This window comes from Erinaceus europaeus, chromosome 16 (assembly GCF_950295315.1).
Source record: "Erinaceus europaeus chromosome 16, mEriEur2.1, whole genome shotgun sequence".
NCBI lineage: Eukaryota > Metazoa > Chordata > Mammalia > Eulipotyphla > Erinaceidae > Erinaceus > Erinaceus europaeus.
This window is the reverse complement of record NC_080177.1, coordinates 235,778-257,583: the sequence shown is the minus strand read 5'-3', so window position 1 is coordinate 257,583 and position 21,806 is coordinate 235,778. Positions and strand designations below refer to the sequence as shown.

Below are 21,806 nucleotides of genomic sequence, written 5' to 3'. Positions count from 1 at the left end.
TCCCACCCCGCCTTCCGCCCCAGTTCACCCAGAAGGGGACGGGGGACAGCTGCTCCCCTCCTGTGCCTGGCGGGAACGAGGCACCTCCTGAGCCCAGCCTGGGGTCCCTGCTTGCTGGGCAGTCCCCCCCCCCCGCCTGGCCGCGGTGCCCGCCAAACGGGAGCGGCACGTGGTCCGGCACGTGGTCGTGGCCGTAGGCCCCGTGCTCCCTCCCCACGGAGGTGCAGAGCCCATCCAGCGACGAGGGGACGTGGGAACGCGGGGATATGGCCCTCGTGGTGAAGAGCATGGTGGGCAGCCAGCTCAAGACCCTCACTGGGGGCCTGGGCACGGACGACAAGGGCACCGGGGACAAGACTGCTGCCGAGGCGCAGGGCATGAGCCGCGAGGAATATGAGGAGTACCAGAAGCAGCTGGCAGAGGAGCAGTGAGTGCTCCCACCCGGCCCCCAGGAGCCCCCCAAAGAACCCCGAGACCCCAGAATCCCGGAGCCACTGGGAGCCCCTGGGGAGCTCAGCCCCTGGAAGGCCGAGACCCCAGACCCCCCAGACTCCAGTAGCCCTCAGTCCCCCGAGACCCCAGCCCCCAGGAGCCTGCTGCCTTCAGACATCCTCCTGGTTGTCCCCCAGCCTTCAGAAAACACCAACTGCTAGCCGCCTTCCTGGCTGTCCCTTAGCCCCTAACCCACCCCCCACAGACATCTCCCCAGCCCCCACTGCCACCCTGACCGCCAGGCCCTGGAGGGGGCGGGGGGAGGGGTGGGTGCACCTGCCACTGATCCCTTAAGCCGATCTGGCCTGGGGACACCCCGGCTCATGGCCAAAGCAGGGGTGCAGCTGGGCTGGATGCGGGCTGTGCCGGCACTGCCCCTCACCCCATCCACAGCTTTCTGTGGGGACTTGGGCAGCACTGTCCCAGCACCTGTCACAGTCCCTGTGGCTGTGTCCTATTTCTGCACCACCATAGGCCAGACCCACATCGCAGAAGCTGTGACCTGCCCCCCCCCAGGATGGGCCCAGGGCTGGAGACCCTGCTGTGACCCCCCCAGGATGGACCCAGGGTTGGGGGCTGGAGACCCTGCTGTGACCCCCCCAGGATGGGCCCAGGGCTGGGGGCTGGAGACCCTGCTGTGACCCCCCCAGGATGGGCCCAGGGCTGGGGGCTGGAGACCCTGCTGTGACCCCCCCAGGATGGGCCCAGGGCTGGGGGCTGGAGACCCTGCTGTGACCCTCCCCCCATGGACACAGGGCTGGAGACCCTGCTGTGACCCCCCCCATGGACACAGGGCTGGAGACCCTTGTGACCCCCCCAGGATGGGCCCAGGGCTGGGGGCTGGAGACCCTGCTGTGACCCCTCCCAGGATGGACCCAGGGCTGGGGGCTGGAGACCCTGCTGTGACCCCCAAGGACTGACTGGGTGACAGGGAGGGGATGGAGTCCTTGCTGGCCCCCAGCACAGACCCAGGGCCCAGGGTGGGGGAGGCTGTGCGGGCTCTGCTGCCCCATCCCCCCAGGGCCCCACCCCGTGATGGTGATGCCGCACCCTGGGTGGGGGTGGGGCCCTGCTGACGCCCGGGGTGCCCCCAGGATGGAGCGGGAAGCACACTTGGCACAGAGAAAGGCTGAACGAGCCACGCTGCGGACCCACTTCCGGGACAAGTACCGGCTGCCCAAGGTGAGCGTGGCCCAGCCCCAGCTGGCACCCTCACCCCCCTCTCCCTGCCCCGCCTACCCACCAGGGCTTCACCCTCACCTAGCCCCCACTCGTCCCTCTGCTCCCTCCCTCCCTCAGGGGCTCCTGAAGGCTGAGTCTCCTGCTTCTGAGCCCCCCACCCCAGGAGAGCAGAGCAGGCGGCTGCTCAGGTGACGGTCTGGGCTTCTCGACACCCAGGCGGGGGTCGGCGCCTCAGCAGGACTGCACCCACATCCCTCCTGGCCCCCGGGTCACACAGTAGACAGGGAAACAGGGGAGCAGAGGCACCAGGCAGCAGGTGGCCAGGAATAATGAGCCCCCCACCCCTCCCACTGGAGACTGCAGGGGGGTGACCCCAGGGGGGGCCGGGTCATCCTTACTGCCCCTGCCCCGGGTGCTGCTCCCACGCCCCTCTCTAGCCCACAGGACAGAACCTCGGCTCTGCTTCTCTTGTTTGCTAATAGATTAATAAGGTGATTTTTAAAAAAATATTTTATTTTTATTTATTTATTCCCTTTTGTTGCCCTTGTTGTTTTATTGTTGTAGTTATTATTGTTGTTGTCGTTGTTGGATAGGACAGAGAGAAATGGAGAGAGAAGGGGAAGACAGAGAGGAGGAGAGAAAGACAGACACCTGCAGACCTGCAGGTGGGGAGCCGAGGTTCGAACTGGGATCGAACTGGGCCCATCCTTATGCCGGTTCTTGTGCTTTGCGCCACCTGCACTTAACCTGCTGCGCTACAGCCCGACTCCCAATAAGGTGATTTTTTATATTTATTTATTTTCCTTTTTGTTGCCCTTTTTATTGTTGTAGTTGCCGTTTTTGTTATTGATGTTGTCATTAGATAGGACAGAGAGGAAGGGAAGACAGAGGTGGAGAGACAGACACCTGCAGCCCTGCTTCACCACCTGTGAAACGATGCCCCTGCAGGTGGGGAGCTGGGGGCTCGAACCGGGATCCTTACACCGGTCCTTGTGCACCACGGGCGCTTAACCCGACTCTCAATTTTTTAAAATGTACTTTTTTCTTTTTTTACCTCGGCTCTGGTTTATGGTGAACCTGGGACCTTTGGTACTTGAGGCATGAAAGTTTTTTATTTATTTTCCCTTTTTTTATTTTAACCAGAGCACTGTTCAGCTGTGGCTTATGGTGGTGCAGGGGATTGAACCTGGGACTTTGGAGCCTCAGGCATGAGAATATGTTTGCGTCACCATTATGCCGTCTACCCTCCGCCCCTATTTTCCCTTTTGTTGCCCTTGGTGTTTTTAATATTTTCCCTTCTGCCCGTTTTTTATTGTTCTTGTTGTTATTGATGTCATTGTTGTTGGATAGGACAGAGAGAAATGGAGAGAGGAGGGGAAGACAGAGAGGGGAAGAGAAAGACAGACACCTGCAGACCTGCTTCACCGCCTGGGAAGCGACTCCCCTGCAGGTGGGGAGCCGGGGGCTCGAACCGGGATCCTTACACCGGTCCTTGCGTTTTGTGCCACGTGCATTTAACCTGCTGCGCCACCGCCAGACTTTTTTTTTTTTTAAACTAAAGCGCTGCTCAGCTCTGGCTGATGGTGGTAAAGGAGATTGAAGCCGCTGTTAGGAGTCTCTTTGCAGAACCACTATGCTATCTCCCATCTGCTCTTAATAGATTTTTTTTTCAATTTCGGATAGAAACAAGAAATTGAGTGGGCAAGGGTCGATAGCATAATGACTGTATAAAAAGACTCACTCCTGAGGTCCCAAAGTCCCAGGTTCAACCACCCCACACACCACCATAAGCCAGAGCTGAGCAGTGCTCTGATTTAAAAAAAAGAAATTGAGTGAGGAGCAGATACACACCTGTAGCCCTGCTCCACTACTTCTGAAGCCTCTCCCCTGCAGGTAGGAACTGGGAGCTTGACCCCAGGTGCTAACTATTATTAGTGAGAAGCGAGAAAGCCAGAGCATGAGACGCTGGGATTGAGCAAGGAACCTGCCCCTCCAGGATGCTGAATGTGTAAATGTCCAACAGTCCAGGGGCTGGGGGGGGGGTCCTCTGAGGCTCTGGGCTCCTCCCCCGATGCTCTGCCACCCCCCATGCCACAACAAAAACAGAGGGAAAGCCGGAAGGAATAAGAGAAAGCAAGGGAGGACACACAGGCCAGGACTTCCACTGCTGCTCCTTCTCGCTCTCTGCAACCCCCCCAGACCTCCACCCTGCCCCTTCTCATGCGCCGCTGCCCCAGGCTGGCCCCACAGACCTGTATCCCTCCCTCTCTGCAACCCCCCCAGACCTCCACCCTGCCCCTTCTCATGCGCCGCTGCCCCAGGCTGGCCCAACAGAACTGTATCCCTCCCTCTCTGCAACCCGCCCCAGACCTCCACCCTGCCCCTTCTCATGCGCCCCTACCCCAGGCTGGCCCCACAGACCTGTATCCCTCCCTCTCTGCAACCCCCCCAGACCTCCACCCGGCCCCTTCTCATGCGCCCCTGCCCCAGGTTGACCCCACAGACCTGTATCCCTCCCTCTCTGCAACCCCCCCAGACCTCCACCCTGCCCCTTCACATGCGCCCCTGCCCCAGGCTGGCCCCACAGACCTGTATCCCTCCCTCTCTGCAACCCGCCCAGACCTCCACCCTGCCCCTTCTCATGCGCCGCTGCCCCAGGCTGGCCCAACAGAACTGTATCCCTCCCTCTCTGCAACCTGCCCCAGACCTCCACCCTGCCCCTTCTCATGCCCCCTGCCCCAGGCTGGCCCCACAGACCTGTATCCCTCCCTCTCTGCAACCCCCCCAGACCTCCACCCCTGCCCCTTCTCATGCCCCCTGCCCCAGGCTGGCCCCACAGACCTGTATCCCTCCCTCTCTGCAACCCCCCAGACCTCCACCCTGCCCCTTCTCATGCTGCCCTGCCCCAGGCTGGCCCCACAGACCTGTATCCCTCCCTCTCTGCAACCCCCCAGACCTCCACCCTGCCCCTTCTCATGCCCCCTGCCCCAGGCTGGCCCCACAGACCTGTATCCCTCCCTCTCTGCAACCCCCCAGACCTCCACCCTGCCCCTTCTCATGCTGCCCTACCCCAGGCTGGCCCCACAGACCTGTATCCCTCCCTCTCTGCAACCCCCCCAGACCTCCACCCCTGCCCCTTCTCATGCCCCCCTGCCCCAGGCTGGCCCCACAGACCTGTATCCCTCCCTCTCTGCAACCCCCCAGACCTCCACCCCTGCCCCTTCTCATGCCCCCCTGCCCCAGGCTGGCCCCACAGACCTGTATCCCTCCCTCTCTGCAACCCCCCAGACCTCCACCCCTGCCCCTTCTCATGCCCCCCTGCCCCAGGCTGGCCCCACAGACCTGTATCCCTCCCTCTCTGCAACCCCCCAGACCTCCACCCTGCCCCTTCTCATGCCCCCTGCCCCAGGCTGGCCCCACATACTTCCACTCCGCCACTTGTCCTCCCAGAACAGGATCGACGAGGGCCAGATCCAGGTGGTGGGTGGGGCTGTGGCACTGCCCTGGGAGCTGGCCAAGATGATCGAGGAGGACACAGAGGAGGAAGAGGAGAAGGCCTCCGTGCTGGGCCACCTGCCCAGCCTGCCCAGCCTGGCTCTGGGCTCCCTCAAGGACAGGGCCCAGGCCACCTTGGGAGGCCTCCGGCAGTCGGCTGACAACTGCCTGCTCATGTAGTTGCTCCCACCCTGCGCTGGGCGACCTCACCCCTCCCTGCACCAGCTGCTGCTCTGCCCACCCCAGAAGCCGACCAAGTCCCAGAGCCCTCGGCCCCAACACCCTGGAGGCCACACCCCCAGTGGCTAGAGCAGGAGTGGGGCAGCCATCACTGTCCCTCCCGTCCCTGGAGCCCCCACTCTCCTCAGCCTGGTGAACAGCCTCCCGGCCACACCTGTGTCCACTCCCTCCTGACCCCAGTGCAGGGCCTTGGGCTTGAGCCCCAGCACCAGAGGAGAGAGCAGTGCTGGGGTCTCCCTCAAAAAAATAATAAAATGTGGCAGGTACATGTGTACCAGACCCTGGATCCAAATCCTGGAGACAATAAAATAAACCATGTTCAGACCCTCCAGCCACTGGGGCCTGTGAGGGTGCGTCTGGCTAGACCAAAGGGGAAGGTGGGATGGGCCCCACTGGGCCTGACATCCCTCCCTGGAGGGTGGAACCCGAGGCGGCTGCAGGGCTGTGGTCTCCACATGGCCCAGAGCAGGCAGCCCTCTCTGAGCTGTGTCCCCCGACTGCTCCCAGAGGCTGGGGGGGGGGAGCAGAGAGCCACCCACTTTCTCCTTGAAGTGCAGACGGGTCAGGCAGTGGGGCACCTGTTCCCACATGCAAGGACCGAGGTTCGAGCCCCTGGTCCCCCCTGCCATCCCGCAGGGGCGATCTTCATGTGTGGTGGAGCAAGGCTGCAGCTTTGTTTTGCCTTCCTCTCTCAATTTCTGTCCTAGAGGAGGAAAAAACGTGGCCCCACCACGCAGGCACTAAGCCCCAGCCATAACCCTGGTAGCAGGAAAAAGAACATGAAAGTGAAGACGGGAAAGGCAGAGGCACAACTGGTCGAACACACATTAGTACTCAACTACCCGGGTTCAAGCCCCCGCTCTCCACCTGGGGGGAGTTTCACAAGTGGTGAAGCAGCCTGCAGGTGTCCCTCCCTCCCTCCCTGTCAAAGCAGAAAAAAGGGAACAAAAATGAAAACCAGCGGCCAGGTGCAGTGGACTTGCCGCCCCAGCATGGCAAGAAAGATGTGGGCCAGAGGGCAGCTCGGTGTGTGGGACGAGGATGAGGCCGCATGCGGGGTCTGGTCTGAGCCCTGGCCCCAGGGCGGGAGGCCCGGCAGCGCCGAGGGAAGCCGTCTGCCTGGGCTGCCTGCAAGGTGAGGGCTACACTAAGGTTCTGGTGCTGCAGAACCAGGCAGACGGCTGAACGAGGGCCGAGAGAGGATGAGGCCACAGGAGTGGGGTGGAGGGTAGCCCCCAACACACACACAGCCTCCTTTTCCCAAAAGCACGATAGCTTATCTGGGAGGGTGCCTGTGCCGCCATGAGTTTACATTCTCGTGTGTGTGTGTGTGGGGGGGGGGGCCGGGGCTGGACGCTGGGCCTCACTGCACGTGACTGTGTCCTTTCTGGGGCTGAAGGACACAGGGACGGGGGGTGGGAGCAGCCACATGGCAGCCTCAGGGGGTCACCACCTAATGGAACCTGACAGCAGCCCTGTCAAGGGGCAGGGTGCCATCCCTGTGGGGGACAGGTGCCATCCTGCAGAGGGGGTAGACGGGGGTGTTGTCCCTCAGATCCCACAAGGGTCCCATGTGACCTCCTCACCATCACAAACCCAAGGTGCCTGGCCTCCCTCCGCAAGCTGTGAAGCAGGCGCCCCACCCCACATGTCCCCCTCCCTGGCTGACACCCAGTCAGCAGCCCACTGTCCCTTCCCCTGGGCAGCCTGTGCTGGAGACAGGGCTCAGTGTGGGAAGCCCCCAGTCCTGGAGCCCCTGAGGACACTGCGGAGGGTCACCCGGTCCTGCTGCCTCCTCACCCACCCCCACAGGGGTGCAGGGAAGGTGCTCCTTGCCTTCCCCCCACAGGCCAGGCCTGCTGGTTCTAACAGCAGCCAGCAGGGAGCACCGAGGACATCTGGGCGTTGTCACGGGGCGGGGTGGCGGGTGGTGGTGCTGGCGGCTCCGACCCAGCTGGGCACCGGGGTGGGGGTGGGGCAGGGTCTGGCATGCGTGGCCCAGTCGGAGGTGGGGGCGTGTCCCCTCAGATGACTGGTTCCCGTGTAATCTCTACAGGGGAGTGTGGAGCGAGCTACCCCACAAGGTGCGGCAGACCTAGGTGAGCTGCAGGACCAGCTCCTAGGCCCAGAGGCGGGGCCCAGAGTGTGGCAGGAAGCGCTGTGAGGGGGGGGGGGCCTTAGCCCAGGGGGTGCTGCCCCTCCCCACGGGCGTCCCCAGGGCAGGAAAAGCAGAGCAGGTTGAGAAAAGGATTTACTCAGCAGGACTCAGTTCACAGCACCTGGGAGCACTCCCCCAGGAGATCCCCCCAAGCATCCCTGGGCACTTCTGGGGATCAGTGTCCACCAAGCTGTGCTGTGTGGGCTGTGCCAAACCCAGGATCCCCCAAAGGGTCCCGGTGTCCAGGGTTCGAGCAGGAGCCCCCTCAAACACAGACCACCACCTCCAGGCCTGAGAGAGATGGACAGACATGCTGATGGGCGGGGGGGGGGGGCTCATGGGGTGGGGCCAGGCTAGGCGGGGCTGGGGGAACAAGCAGAGGCCTGAGCCCAGAGAACAGTCACCCCACTGCATGAGAGCAGGGCTCTGAGACCCCTTCTCAGCCGGCCCCACGCCCAGGGGCCCTGGGCTAGTGAGAGCTGGGGGGTCTCTCCGTTGGGGGGCTGCAGATTTAGGACTCTGGGCATCAGCCTGGCTGCTACATCTCCACTGGTGACCTCGCTCTGTCCAGCTGTCCCTCCTGGTCACTGCAGAGAACAAGCTGGGGGGGGGTTTAGGCTCTGGGGTGGTTAGGCTCTGGCTGAAGACAGGAACCAGGGTTGCTCCCAGAGGGGGCTCACTCAGGCTGTACCCCTTAGCCCCCCAAGGTCCAGGTCTGCTCCCAGAGGGGCTCAAGCTGTACACCCTAGCCCCCCAATATCCAGGTCTGCTCCCAGAGGGGCTCAGGCTGTACCCCCTAACCCCCAAGATCCAGGTCAGCTCCCAGAGGGGCTCAGGATGTACCCCTTAGCCCCCCAAGATCCAGGTCTGCTCCCAGAGGGGGCTCACTCAGGCTGTACCCCTAACCCCCCAAGATCCAGGTCTGCTCCCAGAGGGGGCTCACTCAGGCTGTACCCCTTAGCCCCTCAAGGTCCAGGTCTGCTCCAGAGGGGCTCAGGCTGTACCCCCTAACCCCCCAAGATCCAGGTCTGCTCCCAGAGGGGCTCAGGCTGTACCCCTAATCCCCCAAAGTCCAAGTCTTCTCCCAGAGGGGCTCAGGCTGTACCCCTTAGCCCCCCAAGATCCAGGTCTGCTCCCAGAGGGGCTCAGGCTGTATCCCCTAGCCTCCCAAGGTCCAGGTCTGCTCCCAGAGGGGGCTCACTCAGGCTGTACCCCTAACCCCCCAAGGTCCAGGTCTGCTCCCAGAGGGGCTCAGGCTGTACCCCTTAACCCCCCAAGGTCCAGGTCTGCTCCCAGAGGGGCTCAGGCTGTACCTCCTAGCCCCCGTTCCCCCGCCTCAACACTCACAGGTCCGCACTGACTCGGACAGCCCCTCCTTGTCCAGACTCTGAGCAGCCCAGTGGGAATCTCCCATCTGCAGCAAATAGGATGAGGGTGTGTGACTGGGGGGCACAGAGGCTACCCCAGGATGGGGGAAGCCCGCACCCTACACCCACCTTGACCTGTTCCTTCAGGTCCTCTGCCCGGGCCATAAGGTCCTGCACCTGTGAGGTGAGACAGTGAGCTCCTTGCCCCCGAACCTGGGTCACCCCCCTCACCTCTGGTCTCCCACCTTCCCAGACCCATCACCTCGCAGTGGAGCAGCTCTCGCCTCCGGCCTGGGGGTTCGGCTGTGGAGACAGAACAGGTGAGGGTGGGGGCGCTGGGAAGGTGAGGGGGTGAGGGCGGGATTGGCAGCACAGGTGAGGGGGTGAGGGTCGGCAGCAGGTAGAAGGATCTGGGAAGATGAGGAGTGGGGGGCAAGGTGAGTGCAGGCCAGGAGGACAGAACAGGCAAGGTAGGCAGGGTGGGGACTCACTGGCCAGCAGCAGAGTGGGCACTGAGTGGGCTGTGGGCAGAGTGGGCACTGAGGGCAGCAGGCAGCCAGGAGGCTCACTGGGCAGCAGCAGACTGGGCAATGAATGGGCAGGTGGGCATCTGGGGGGTCACCAGCCAGCAAGTGGGCACTGGGTGGGCAGCCGGGGGACTCACTGGCAAGCAGCAAGTGGGCACTGGGTGGGCAGCAGGCAGTGTGGGCACTGAGTGGGCAGTGTGGGCACTGAGTGGGCAGCGGGCAGTGTGGGCACTGAGTGGGCAGTCGGGGGGCTCACTGGCCAGCAAGTGGGCACTGGGTGGGCAGCGAGCAGTGTGGGCACTGGGTGGGCAGTGTGGGCACTGGGTGGGCAGCAGACAGTGTGGGCACTTTGAGCAGTGGGCAGGGTGGGCACTGGGTGGGCAGCGGGCAGTGTGGGCACTGAGTGGGCAGTGTGGGCACTGAGTGGGCAGCAGGCAGTGTGGGCACTGAGTGGGCAGAGGGCAGCCGGGGGCTCACCTGCCAGCAGCAGCAGCAGCTCCTCCAGGCTCTGCTGGAACAGGTCCAGGGCATCCTGCTGGCCGCCGGCCTCGTCCCCCTGCACCGGGGATGCCAAGTCACCACAGGCACAGCAGCACCCCCAGCCCACTGCCCGCCCCGCTCCAGACCTTGGCCTCGGCCGCTGAGGCCACGTCCAAGGCGGCCAACAGGCGCGGCTTGTCCCGGCCCATCTCTGGAGGGAGAAGTTCTGGTGAGGTTCTGAGAGGGCACTTCTCCAGTGGCCCCCCCAGCTCTGCCCGGCCCCCAGCCACCCCCCTAAGCCCCAGCTCTGCCCACCCCCACACACACCCCTAAGCCCCAGCTCTGCCCGGCCCCCAGCTGCCTCCATCCCGTGCCCCACCCAGCCACTCCCCACTGGGACTGTGAGCCCCACCTCTGAGCAGGTCCCGGGCAGAGGCCCCCCGCCTTAGCGGGGCCTGGCTGGACGACACGATGGCCTTGAGCTCCTCGGCTCTGGACACGTACTGCCTCACCTGTGGGTGCCAGGCTGAGCAGGGTCTGCTGGCTTCCCCCAGGGACCCTTCCCCCTGAGGGTCTCTCGCCTAGGACTCCTCTGCCCCAGCACACCCCCTCACCTTTGCCCTCAGGATCTCCTTCTGCTGTGCGTCCACTTCATCTACAGAGAGACGGTCTCTGTGAAGGTCTGGAGATGTGAACTGCCCCCACCCTCACGCTCACAGTGCAGGGCGGGTCTCTAAGGGGCTGACAGGAGCTGCCCTCCAAGTCCTCCCCCACCCCTGCTCCCACATTCACAGTGCAGGGCGGGTCTCTAAGGGGCTGACAGGGCTGCCCTCCAAGTCCTCCCCCACCCCTGCTCCCACACTCACAGTGCAGGGTGGGTCTCTAAGGGGCTGACAGGGCTGCCCTCCAAGTCCTGCCTCACCCCTGCTCCCACACTCACAGTGCAGGGCGGGTCTCTAAGGGGCTGACAGGAGCTGCCCTCCAAGTCCTGCCTCACCCCTGCTCCCACACTCACAGTGCAGGGCGGGTCTCTAAGGGGCTGACAGGAGCTGCCCTCCAAGTCCTCCCCCACCCCTGCTCCCACACTCACAGTGCAGGGCGGGTCTCTAAGGGGCTGACAGGAGCTGCCCTCCAAGTCCTGCCTCACCCCTGCTCCCACACTCACAGTGCAGGGCGGGTCTCTAAGGGGCTGACAGGGCTGCCCTCCAAGTCCTCCCCCACCCCTGCTCTCACACTCACAGTGCAGGGCGGGTCTCTAAGGGGCTGACAGGAGCTGCCCTCCAAGTCCTGCCTCACCCCTGCTCCCACACTCACAGTGCAGGGCGGGTCTCTAAGGGGCTGACAGGAGCTGCCCTCCAAGTCCTCCCCCACCCCTGCTCCCACATTCACAGTGCAGGGCGGGTCTCTAAGGGGCTGACAGGGCTGCCCTCCAAGTCCTCCCCCACCCCTGCTCCCACACTCACAGTGCAGGGCGGGTCTCTAAGGGGCTGACAGGGCTGCCCTCCAAGTCCTGCCTCACCCCTGCTCCCACACTCACAGTGCAGGGCGGGTCTCTAAGGGGCTGACAGGAGCTGCCCTCCAAGTCCTGCCTCACCCCTGCTCCCACACTCACAGTGCAGGGCGGGTCTCTAAGGGGCTGACAGGGCTGCCCTCCAAGTCCTGCCTCACCCCTGCTCCCACACTCACAGTGCAGGGCGGGTCTCTAAGGGGCTGACAGGAGCTGCCCTCCAAGTCCTCCCCCACCCCTGCTCCCACACTCACAGTGCAGGGCGGGTCTCTAAGGGGCTGACAGGAGCTGCCCTCCAAGTCCTGCCTCACCCCTGCTCCCACACTCACAGTGCAGGGCGGGTCTCTAAGGGGCTGACAGGGCTGCCCTCCAAGTCCTCCCCCACCCCTGCTCTCACACTCACAGTGCAGGGCGGGTCTCTAAGGGGCTGACAGGAGCTGCCCTCCAAGTCCTGCCTCACCCCTGCTCCCACACTCACAGTGCAGGGCGGGTCTCTAAGGGGCTGACAGGAGCTGCCCTCCAAGTCCTCCCCCACCCCTGCTCCCACACTCACAGTGCAGGGCGGGTCTCTAAGGGGCTGACAGGAGCTGCCCTCCAAGTCCTCCCCCACCCCTGCTCCCACATTCACAGTGCAGGGCGGGTCTCTAAGGGGCTGACAGGGCTGCCCTCCAAGTCCTCCCCCACCCCTGCTCCCACACTCACAGTGCAGGGCGGGTCTCTAAGGGGCTGACAGGGCTGCCCTCCAAGTCCTGCCTCACCCCTGCTCCCACACTCACAGTGCAGGGCGGGTCTCTAAGGGGCTGACAGGAGCTGCCCTCCAAGTCCTGCCTCACCCCTGCTCCCACACTCACAGTGCAGGGCGGGTCTCTAAGGGGCTGACAGGAGCTGCCCTCCAAGTCCTCCCTCACCCCTGCTCCCACACTCACAGTGCAGGGCGGGTCTCTAAGGGGCTGACAGGGCTGCCCTCCAAGTCCTGCCTCACCCCTGCTCCCACACTCACAGTGCAGGGCGGGTCTCTAAGGGGCTGACAGGAGCTGCCCTCCAAGTCCTGCCTCACCCCTGCTCCCACACTCACAGTGCAGGGCGGGTCTCTAAGGGGCTGACAGGAGCTGCCCTCCAAGTCCTCCCCCCACCCCTGCTCTCACACTCACAGTGCAGGGCGGGTCTCTAAGGGGCTGACAGGAGCTGCCCTCCAAGTCCTCCCCCACCCCTGCTCCCACACTCACAGTGCAGGGCGGGTCTCTAAGGGGCTGACAGGAGCTGCCCTCCAAGTCCTCCCCCACCCCTGCTCCCACGCTCACAGTGCAGGGCGGGTCTCTAAGGGGCTGACAGGAGCTGCCCTCCAAGTCCTCCCCCACCCCTGCTCCCACACTCACAGTGCAGGGCGGGTCTCTAAGGGGCTGACAGGAGCTGCCCTCCAAGTCCTGCCTCACCCCTGCTCCCACACTCACAGTGCAGGGCGGGTCTCTAAGGGGCTGACAGGGCTGCCCTCCAAGTCCTCCCCCACCCCTGCTCCCACACTCACAGTGCAGGGCGGGTCTCTAAGGGGCTGACAGGAGCTGCCCTCCAAGTCCTCCCCCACCCCTGCTCCCACACTCACAGTGCAGGGCGGGTCTCTAAGGGGCTGACAGGAGCTGCCCTCCAAGTCCTCCCCCACCCCTGCTCCCACACTCACAGTGCAGGGCGGGTCTCTAAGGGGCTGACAGGAGCTGCCCTCCAAGTCCTGCCTCACCCCTGCTCTCACACTCACAGTGCAGGGCGGGTCTCTAAGGGGCTGACAGGAGCTGCCCTCCAAGTCCTCCCCCACCCCTGCTCCCACACTCACAGTGCAGGGCGGGTCTCTAAGGGGCTGACAGGAGCTGCCCTCCAAGTCCTCCCCCACCCCTGCTCCCACACTCACAGTGCAGGGCGGGTCTCTAAGGGGCTGACAGGAGCTGCCCTCCAAGTCCTGCCTCACCCCTGCTCTCACACTCACAGTGCAGGGCGGGTCTCTAAGGGGCTGACAGGAGCTGCCCTCCAAGTCCTGCCTCACCCCTGCTCCCACACTCACAGTGCAGGGCGGGTCTCTAAGGGGCTGACAGGAGCTGCCCTCCAAGTCCTCCCCCACCCCTGCTCCCACACTCACAGTGCAGGGCGGGTCTCTAAGGGGCTGACAGGAGCTGCCCTCCAAGTCCTGCCTCACCCCTGCTCCCACACTCACAGTGCAGGGCGGGTCTCTAAGGGGCTGACAGGAGCTGCCCTCCAAGTCCTCCCCCACCCCTGCTCCCACACTCACAGTGCAGGGCGGGTCTCTAAGGGGCTGACAGGAGCTGCCCTCCAAGTCCTGCCTCACCCCTGCTCCCACACTCACAGTGCAGGGCGGGTCTCTAAGGGGCTGACAGGAGCTGCCCTCCAAGTCCTGCCTCACCCCTGCTCTCACACTCACAGTGCAGGGCGGGTCTCTAAGGGGCTGACAGGAGCTGCCCTCCAAGTCCTCCCTCACCCCTGCTCCCACACTCACAGTGCAGGGCGGGTCTCTAAGGGGCTGACAGGAGCTGCCCTCCAAGTCCTGCCTCACCCCTGCTCCCACACTCACAGTGCAGGGCGGGTCTCTAAGGGGCTGACAGGGCTGCCCTCCAAGTCCTCCCCCACCCCTGCTCCCACACTCACAGTGCAGGGCGGGTCTCTAAGGGGCTGACAGGAGCTGCCCTCCAAGTCCTGCCTCACCCCTGCTCCCACACTCACAGTACAGGGCGGGTCTCTAAGGGGCTGACAGGAGCTGCCCTCCAAGTCCTCCCCCACCCCTGCTCCCACACTCACAGTGCAGGGCGGGTCTCTAAGGGGCTGACAGGAGCTGCCCTCCAAGTCCTGCCTCACCCCTGCTCCCACACTCACAGTGCAGGGCGGGTCTCTAAGGGGCTGACAGGAGCTGCCCTCCAAGTCCTCCCCCACCCCTGCTCTCACACTCACAGTGCAGGGCGGGTCTCTAAGGGGCTGACAGGAGCTGCCCTCCAAGTCCTCCCCCACCCCTGCTCTCACACTCACAGTGCAGGGCGGGTCTCTAAGGGGCTGACAGGAGCTGCCCTCCAAGTCCTCCCCCACCCCTGCTCTCACACTCACAGTGCAGGGCGGGTCTCTAAGGGGCTGACAGGAGCTGCCCTCCAAGTCCTCCCTCACCCCTGCTCCCACACTCACAGTGCAGGGCGGGTCTCTAAGGGGCTGACAGGAGCTGCCCTCCAAGTCCTCCCCCACCCCTGCTCCCACACTCACAGTGCAGGGCGGGTCTCTAAGGGGCTGACAGGAGCTGCCCTCCAAGTCCTCCCCCCACCCCTGCTCTCACACTCACAGTGCAGGGCGGGTCTCTAAGGGGCTGACAGGAGCTGCCCTCCAAGTCCTCCCCCACCCCTGCTCCCACACTCACAGTGCAGGGCGGGCACCAAGAAGTCCAGGGCCTGGCAGTAGAGGCTCAGGGCAGCCGCCGCATCCCCCTGCTGGTCTCTCTCCACCGCCTGCACCACCAGGGCCGTCTGCCACGAGGGGTCAGGGCGGAGGGGTCAGGACCTGCCCTGGGGGGCCCACAGCACCCCCTCAGCTGTCACCTCTCTCTGACCTCCTCCCCACTTATCCCCCAGCCCTCCCCAACCTCCCTTCCCGTCCTCACCGCCCGGGCCAGGCTCTCCCCACTGGGCATGTGCTCCAGGTCCACCCAGGGATGGGAGAAGAAGTCCTGGAAGGAGAGGCGGCGGGCAGGGTCTCGCTCTAGCAGGCGCTGCAGGAGGTCACGGCAGGCCTGGGACAGCTGGGGCCTCGGGGGGAGCTGGGGGGCAGGGACAGGTGAGACAGGTGTGGAGGGCACAGGGACAGGGGAAACGGGGTGCAGACACAGGGTACAGAGATGAGGCAGCGAGCAGTCTGGGAGATGGCGCAGGGGATAAAGCACCAGACCCTCAAACGTGAGGTCCTGAGTTCAATCCCTGGCAGCACACGTACCAGAGTAACGTCTGGTCTCTCCTCTTATCTTTCTTGTAAATAAGTAAAATCTTAGGAAAAAAAAGTTTTTAAAAAAATACCACAGATGAGGCAGAAACAGGTGAGACAAGAAGCAAAGGAGGGCGTGCAGAGCAGAGATGGGGATGAACGGGGTGCAGAGACGGGCCTCCTGGGGGCCAGCCCTGCTCCTGAGCCCCAGATCCCCTGGAACTTATGGCCCCTCCTGCCTGCAGTCAGGCGCCTGGGCCGAAGTGACCCACAGACACACGTGCACAGCCGGGGGGGGGGCTGTTCCTACGACCAGGGGGAACTGGGAATCCCCACCTGCAGTGTGCCCAGAACCTTCTAGAATCCTGTCCCAGCGTCTGGCTCTGACCTTAGAGCCCTGGCCCAGGAACCTTCTAGAATCCTGACTCCCCACTCAGAAGCCAAGCGTCTCAGAACTTTCTAGAGTCCTGACTCACTGCCAGGAGTCTTTTAGAACTCTGAGCCACCCAGAAGTCCCAGCCCCAGGAGCTTCTAGACCCTGTGTCAGAGGCCTGACTCCCTTCTAGACCCTGTGTCAGAGGCCTGACTCCCTTCTAGACCCTGTGTCAGAGGCCTGACTCCCTTCTAGACGCTGTGTCAAAGGCCTGACTCCCTTCCCAGGATCTCGGCCCCAGACCAACCTCAATGGCTCGGCTGCTGCGGATCTTCTCCTCCAGCTCTGAGAAGGACCTGGAGGCGAAAGGTGGGCGGCCGAAGAGGGCTTCTGGGGGGTGGGGGACAGGGCCAGAGGAGGGATGGGTCAGGTGGGGTGCAGGGCCAGCGGGGAGACAGGGTCAGGTGGGTCACAGGACTAGATGGAGACAGGGTCAGGTGGGTCACAGGGCCAGCGGGGAGACAGGGTCAGGTGGGTCACAGGACTAGATGGAGACAGGGTCAGGTGGGTCACAGGACTAGATGGAGACAGGGTCAGGTGGGTCACAGGACTAGATAGAGACAGGGTCAGGTGGGGTGCAGGGCCAGAGTAAGGGGAAGGGATGGGGGACAGTCAGGCCTGGGGGACAGTGGGGGCCTGTCTCTGGGCAGGGCGTCCAGGCTGCGCTCACCATACAGGATGACGCCCACTGACCACAGGTCTGCACGAGCGTCATACTGTCCCCGGCACACCATCTCGGGCGCCATGTAGAGCGGGGAGCCTCGGAGCACGTGCTTCTCGTCCCAGGGGGACATGTGCCGCGCGAAGCCGAAATCTGGGGAAGCAGGGCCCCGGCCCCGTGGCTCCTCAGCCTGCAGCCTTCCCGCAGGCCCCGGCCCCGTGGCTCCTCAGCCTGCGCCTTCCCGCAGGCCCCGGCCCCGTGGCTCCTCAGCCTGCGCCTTCCCGCAGGCCCCGGCCCCGTGGCTCCTCAGCCTGCAGCCTTCCCGCAGGCCCCGGCCCCGTGGCTCCTCAGCCTGCGCCTTCCCGCAGGCCCCGGCCCCGTGGCTCCTCAGCCTGCGCCTTCCCGCAGGCCCCGGCCCCGTGGCTCCTCAGCCTGCGCCTTCCCGCAGGCCCCGGCCCCGTGGCTCCTCAGCCTGCGCCTTCCCGCAGGCCCCGGCCCCGTGGCTCCTCAGCCTGCGCCTTCCCGCAGGCCCCGGCCCCGTGGCTCCTCAGCCTGCAGCCTTCCCGCAGGCCCCGGCCTGGGCTCAGCCCAGAGCAGACCCCCACACGCCAAGTCCGAGCCAGGGCAGGAGACAGGCGTGCCCCACCACAGGCCACCCCACACCCGCCCACCTGCCAGTTTGAGGTGGGGCCTCTCCAGGGAGCTCAGCAGAATGTTCTGGGGCTTCAGGTCCAGGTGAGAGATGTTCCGCTCGTGGAGGAACTGCAGGGCACTGGCTGGGGGCAGCGAGGGGTTGGGGTGCTGGTCCACCCTGGAGGGGCTCAGGGCCTCCCAGGCCGGAGGGGCCATGCAGTGGTCTACGGGAAGCTGCCCCAGCCCACCTGCCCCGGGCCAGGCGCTCAGAGGCGGAGTTGGGCAGGGTTGGGGGGACCGTACCCCCCTCTCCAGGCACGGGGGGCCGGGGGCGGGGCGCGTACCCAGCTGCTGCACGAAGACGCGGGCCACCTTCTCGGGCAGGACGCGGCGGGAGTGGATGAAGCGGGAGAGGTCGCCGCCCGCACAGAACTCCATGATGAGGTAGATGTTGTCGGCATCCCACTGTGGGGAAAGGCTCGTGGGGGCTGCCCACACCCCAAATCTGCACTGCCTGAGGAGGGTCCCGGGGAGCCCCTGCCTGATGAAGGGTGCCAGCCCTCAGGGAGCCCAGTGGGGGGGGGGGGAGTCTAGTGCGGGGGCCAGCCGGGGGAAGCCCGGCCAGGTGTGGAGATCATGGTAGCTCCTGCCAGGTGCGGGGGCCAGCCCGGGGGAGCCTGGCCAGGTGTGGAGATCATGGTAGCTCCTGCCAGGTGCGGGGGGGCCAGCCTGGGGGAGCCCGGCCAGGTGTGGAGATCATGGTAGCTCCTGCCAGGTGCGGGGGGGCCAGCCTGGGGGAGCCCGGCCAGGTGTGGAGATCATGGTAGCTCCTGCCAGGTGCGGGGGGGCCAGCCTGGGGGAGCCCGGCCAGGTGTGGAGATCATGGTAGCTCCTGCCAGGTGCGGGGGGGCCAGCCCGGGGGAGCCCGGCCAGGTGTGATCATGGGTAGCTCCTGCCAGGTGCGGGGGCCAGCCCGGGGGAGCCTGGCAGGTGTGATCATGGTAGCTCCTGCCAGGTGCGGGGGCCAGCCCGGGGGAGCCCGGCCAGGTGTGGAGATCATGGTAGCTCCTGCCAGGTGAGGGGGCCAGCCCGGGGGGGCCCGGCCAGGTGTGATCATGGGTAGCTCCTCCCAGGTGAGGGGGCCATCCCAGGGGGGGGGGAGCCCAGCCAGGTGTGGAGATCATGGTAGCTCCTGCCAGGTGCGGGGGCCAGCCTGGGGGAGCCCAGCCAGGTGTGGAGATCATGGTAGCTCCTGCCAGGTGCGGGGGCCAGCCCGGGGGAGCCTGGACAGGTGTGGAGATCATGGTAGCTCCTGCCAGGTGCGGGGGCCAGCCCGGGGGAGCCTGGACAGGTGTGGAGATCATGGTAGCTCCTGCCAGGTGCGGGGGCCACGCAGACCTGGAAGTCCCTGAGCTGCACGATGTGGGGGTGCCGCACGCCTTTGAGGATCTCGATCTCTGTCAGCAGGTTCTCCACAGACGCCCTGTTGAGGCTCCTCTTGGCCACACACTTGACAGCCACCACCTCGCGAGTGTCCTTCTGTGAGACGGGGCCGTGGCACCCAGTGAGCTGCAGCAGGCAGGACGCCCCAGCCGCCCCCCACGGGGTCCTGGCTCCCGGCCGGCGGCGCCCACAGGTGGGCAGCACCCAGCAGCACCCGAGGGCCCGCCACACCTGAGTTCCCGAGTCCCAATGCCCAGCGACCCTGCAGCCCCCTCGCCTGAACCCCCTCACCTGGACCCCTCACCTGGGCCCATAACCTGGCCACTCACCTGGACCCCACTCACCCGAACCCGTCACTTCAACTGAACCCCCTCGCCCGAGCCCTTTCACCTCACCTGAACCCCCTTCACTTGAATCACTTTCCTAAGGCCCCCTTACCAGGACTGCCTCACCTAAACCCTTTTACCTCACCTGGACCCCCTCACCTGAACCCCCTCACCTGGACCCCCTCACCTGGACCCCCTCACCTGAACCCCTCACCTGAACCCCCTCACCTGGACCCCCTCACCTGAACCCCTCACCTGGACCCCCTCACCTGGACCCCCTCACCTGGACTCCCTCACCTGGACTCCCTCTCCTGGACCCCTCACCTGAACCCTTCTCCTGAACCCCCTCACCTGGACCCCTCACCTGGACCCCCTCACCTGGACTCCCTCTCCTGGACCCCTCACCTGAACCCTTCTCCTGGACCCCTCACCTGGACCCCCTCACCTGAACCCCCTCACCTGGACTCCCTCTCCTGGACCCCTCACCTGAACCCTTCTTCTGAACCCCCTCACCTGGACCCCTCACCTGGACCCCTTCACCTGGACTCCCTCACCTGGACCCCCCTCACCTGGACTCCCTCTCCTGAACCCTTCTCCAGAACCCCCTCACCTGGACCCCTCTCCTGGACCCCTCACCTGAACCCTTCTCCTGGACCCCTCACCTGGACCCCCTCACCTGGACCCCTCACCTGAACCCCTCACCTGGGCCCCTCACCTGGACCCCCTCACCTGGGCCCCTCACCTGGGCCCCTCACCTGGACCCCTCACCTGGGCCCCTCACCTGGACCCCTCACCTGGGCCCCTCACCTGGGCCCCTCACCTGGACCCCCTCACCTGAACCCCCTCACCTGGACCCCTCACCTGAACCCCTCACCTGGACCCCCTCACCTGGACCCCCTCACCAGAACCCCCTCACCTGGACTCCCTCTCCTGGACCCCTCACCTGAACCCTTCTCCTGAACCCCCTCACCTGGACCCCTCACCTGGACCCCCTCACCTGGACCCCCTCACCTGGACTCCCTCTCCTGAACCCTTCTCCTGAACCCCCTCACCTGGACCCCTCACCTGGACCCCTCACCTGGGCCCCTCACCTGGACCCCTCACCTGGGCCCCTCACCTGGGCCCCTCACCTGGACTCCCTCACCTGGACCCCCTCACCTGGACCCCTCACCTGAACCCTTCTCCTGAACCCCCTCACCTGGACCCCTCACCTGGACCCCCTCACCTGGACCCCTCACCTGAACCCCCTCACCTGAACCCCCTCACCTGGACCCCCTCACCTGGACTCCCTCACCTGGACCCCTTCACCTGGACTCCCTCTCCTGGACCCCTCACCTGAACCCCCTCACCTGGACCCCCTCACCTGAACCCCCTCACCTGGACCCCTCACCTGAACCCCTCACCTGGACCCCTCACCAGAACCCCTCACCTGAACCCCCTCACCTGGACCCCCTCACCTGGACCCCCTCACCTGGACTCCCTCACCTGGACCCCCTCACCTGGATCCCCTCACCTGGACTCCCTCTCCTGAACCCTTCTCCTGGACCCCCTCACCTGGGCCCCTCACCTGGACCCCTCACCTGGACCCCTCACCTGGACCCCTCACCTGGGCCCCTCACCTGGACCCCCTTAGCAAGCGCCCTCACCTGAACCCTCACGGGTCTCCCTCGTCACCGGGCCCCCACCTGCCCCCACCTTGGCGTAGGCCTTGTAGACTGTGGCGTAGGTGCCGCTGCCCAGACGCTCGGTGAGCACGAAGCCGTCCAGCCGCGGGGGCCCCCAGCCCGGCCCCGGCCCCGGTCCCGCCATCCCGCCGCTTCCGGCTTCCGCCGAGCCGCCGCCCACAGCGCCCCGCGCGGCTACCGCCGGGACCGCAGCGCCGGAGCAGCAGCGCGCAGGCGCGGGGCGTGAGGGGCGCATGCGCGGGCGCGGCAGGTGACGCGGAGCGAAGGGACACGCCCCGGGCCCCGCCCACTCCGCCCCCGGCCCCGCCCACGCCGCAGCCCCGGGCCCCGCCCACTCCGCCTCCCCCGGGCCCCGCCCACTCCGCCTCCCCTCGGGTGGGAGCCCGAACTGGAGTCGCCGGGAGCCCAGCGGAGACTCAGGGACGGTCCAACAGAGAGGGGCGCCCCTGGACGCCCGTGATTACTGCTCCCGGCAGGCCGACCCCCACCCCGGCCCCCCAGGACTGGCCCACCCCCACCCCAGCCCCCCAGGACTGGCCCACCCCCACCCCGGCACCCCAGGACTGGCCCACCCCCACCCCGGCCCCCCAGGACAGGCCCACCCCCACCCCGGCCCCCCAGGACTGGCCCACCCCCACCCCGGCCCCCCAGGACTGGCCCACCCCCACCCCGGCCCCCCAGGACTGGCCCACCCCCACCCCGGCCCCCCAGGACAGGCCCACCCCCACCCCGCCCCCCAGGACAGGCCCACCCCCACCCCGGCCCCCAGGACAGGCCCACCCCCACCCCGGCCCCCCAGGACTGGCCCACCCCCACCCCGGCCCCCCAGGACAGGCCCACCCCCACCCCGCCCCCCAGGACAGGCCCACCCCCACCCCGGCCCCCCAGGACAGGCCCAACCCCACCCCGGCCCCCCAGGACAGGCCCACCCCCACCCCGCCCCCCAGGACAGGCCCACCCCCACCCCGGCCCCCAGGACAGGCCCACCCCCACCCCGCCCCCCAGGACAGGCCCACCCCCACCCCGGCCCCCCAGGACAGGCCCACCCCCACCCCAGGCCCCCCAGGACAGGCCCACCCCCACCCCGGCCCCCCAGGACAGGCCCACCTCCACCACCACTCACATCCCAGGACCTCTCACCCCCTAGGGGTCCTACTCCGTGTCCCTCACCCCAGGGACTCACTCCAGGACACCTGCCTGGCGTCAGGTGGACAGGACAG

The 21,806-nt window shown here is 65.9% G+C and overlaps 2 protein-coding genes and 1 long non-coding RNA gene across 6 annotated transcripts; 1 reads left to right on the top strand and 2 right to left on the bottom strand.

Annotated features, from left to right (window-relative positions):
* Window positions 1-69: 69 nt before the first annotated feature.
* On the top strand, window positions 70-5,681 carry CPLX3 (complexin 3). Its single transcript, XM_007536970.2, has 3 exons — window positions 70-427; window positions 1,587-1,674; window positions 5,125-5,681. The coding sequence occupies exons 1-3, from the start codon at window positions 267-269 to the stop codon at window positions 5,347-5,349; spliced, it is 474 nt and encodes a 157-aa protein (XP_007537032.1). The 5' UTR covers window positions 70-266; the 3' UTR covers window positions 5,350-5,681.
* A 1,966-nt stretch (window positions 5,682-7,647) lies between these two features.
* On the bottom strand, window positions 7,648-20,752 carry ULK3 (unc-51 like kinase 3). 4 transcript variants are annotated; one of them, XM_060174218.1, is made up of 16 exons: window positions 20,597-20,752; window positions 18,531-18,671; window positions 17,477-17,597; window positions 17,171-17,275; window positions 16,509-16,652; window positions 16,086-16,168; window positions 15,089-15,244; window positions 14,849-14,954; window positions 10,556-10,596; window positions 10,354-10,453; window positions 10,088-10,152; window positions 9,939-10,017; window positions 9,197-9,237; window positions 9,064-9,111; window positions 8,915-8,981; window positions 7,648-8,168 (listed from the first exon to the last, which is right to left on the bottom strand). In XM_060174218.1, the coding sequence occupies exons 1-16, from the start codon at window positions 20,708-20,710 to the stop codon at window positions 8,152-8,154; spliced, it is 1,428 nt and encodes a 475-aa protein (XP_060030201.1). In that variant the 5' UTR covers window positions 20,711-20,752; the 3' UTR covers window positions 7,648-8,151. The 4 variants fall into 4 exon arrangements, with proteins under 4 accessions (XP_060030201.1, XP_060030203.1, XP_060030202.1 ...); XM_060174220.1 differs by having other exon boundaries at window positions 15,089-15,154; XM_060174219.1 differs by having other exon boundaries at window positions 16,086-16,165.
* Window positions 8,177-8,908, bottom strand: LOC132533398 (uncharacterized). The gene is made up of 3 exons (XR_009545248.1): window positions 8,787-8,908; window positions 8,511-8,731; window positions 8,177-8,450 (listed from the first exon to the last, which is right to left on the bottom strand). It is a non-coding gene; the product is annotated as an uncharacterized LOC132533398 (long non-coding RNA).
* Window positions 20,753-21,806: the final 1,054 nt, after the last annotated feature.

Bases quoted from the DNA above. Each gene is read 5' to 3' on its own strand.
- CPLX3 (XM_007536970.2), top strand. From the start codon at position 267: ATGGCCCTCGTGGTGAAGAGCATGGTGGGCAGCCAGCTCAAGACCCTC. The intron at 428-1,586 runs GTGAGTGCTCCC...GGGTGCCCCCAG, and splicing joins AAGCAGCTGGCAGAGGAGCA to GATGGAGCGGGAAGCACACT. The intron at 1,675-5,124 runs GTGAGCGTGGCC...TTGTCCTCCCAG, and splicing joins ACAAGTACCGGCTGCCCAAG to AACAGGATCGACGAGGGCCA.
- ULK3 (XM_060174218.1), bottom strand. From the start codon at position 20,710: ATGGCGGGACCGGGGCCGGGGCCGGGCTGGGGGCCCCCGCGGCTGGAC. The intron at 18,672-20,596 runs GTGGGGGCAGGT...CCCGTCTCACAG, and splicing joins TCTACAAGGCCTACGCCAAG to AAGGACACTCGCGAGGTGGT. The intron at 10,597-14,848 runs GTGAGTGTGGGA...GTCTCTCTGTAG, and splicing joins CTTGGTGCCCGCCCTGCACT to ATGAAGTGGACGCACAGCAG.